The following is an 814-nucleotide window of genomic DNA, read 5'->3' as shown; positions in this document are numbered from 1 at the left end:
GCTCGGGCAGTGCCAGGTACTGGGCTTTCTGGAAGCGGCGCTGCAGGGCGGCCAGTTGGTAACTGGAGTAAATGGTCCGGGGTTTGCGGATCTTCTTGGGTTTCCCGTTGACCATCCGAACCTCCGGCTCCGGCTCCTCCTTCACCGACACTGGGCGAAGAGTGCTGGTGTGTGAGGTTGGTGACAAAGGGCTCCCAGCGCTGACACTTCCCCAAACCAGCTCAGGGCCATCCTGGTCTCTATGGTGGCACCGTCCCCTCATTCCCCCCGTCCCCTCACCCGCGACATTCCCCCCTGGAGGGCTCCATCCTGCTGCATCCCCCCCAGCAACACCAGGAACCCCGGTGGGGCTGGGACCTCCTCCAACACCCCCCTCATCCTCCAGTGGGGCCACCACCACCTTCCCCAGTCCCGCAGCCACCCCGTCCCCAACCTGGGGACACTTAAGAGGGGTGGAACTTCACAAAAACTCCCTCCTCAGTCCCAAGGGAGCAGCGGGATGGATCCCATCCCTTTTTCCCAAGCATCCTACCTGCTTCCTGGGCCGGGAGCTGCTGGTCCCTGAAGTGGCTGTACTGGCGGTAGGAAGGGCTGTAGGAATAGTCGGATTTGGGCGAGTAGGTGCCGGCGGCGCCGATGCCATTGAGGTTAAACTGGTGGTAGGGGTAGTGGCTCACGGGCTGGCTGTAGGATTGGCCCGGGTAGTAGTCATGCTGGCTGGTGTAGTAGCCCAGATCGGTGACAGAGGACTCCGGTAAGGTGGGAGAGTCCTTGGAGGCAGCATGGCAGCTCAGCGAGCTCGAGAGGTCGGTGA

The 814-nt window shown here is 62.5% G+C and overlaps 1 protein-coding gene across 1 annotated transcript in view; it reads right to left on the bottom strand.

Moving 5' to 3' along the window:
* Window positions 1-812, bottom strand: part of DLX3 (distal-less homeobox 3) — a gene marked incomplete at its 5' end in the record, with an annotated part of 3,000 nt that extends 2,188 nt beyond the window's left edge. Inside the window, 2 exons of the mRNA XM_010004161.1 lie at window positions 3-150; window positions 533-812. Coding sequence (XP_010002463.1) covers window positions 3-150; window positions 533-812 — 428 coding nt within the window. The remainder of the gene's footprint in view (window positions 1-2; window positions 151-532) is intronic.
* Between the last annotated feature and the right edge of the window lie 2 nt (window positions 813-814).

Source organism: Chaetura pelagica, unplaced genomic scaffold (assembly GCF_000747805.2).
Source record: "Chaetura pelagica isolate M959 unplaced genomic scaffold, ChaPel_1.0 scaffold818, whole genome shotgun sequence".
Classification (NCBI taxonomy): domain Eukaryota; kingdom Metazoa; phylum Chordata; class Aves; order Apodiformes; family Apodidae; genus Chaetura; species Chaetura pelagica.
Note: the sequence above shows the minus strand (reverse complement) of the source record. Positions and strands in the feature narration are given on the sequence as shown.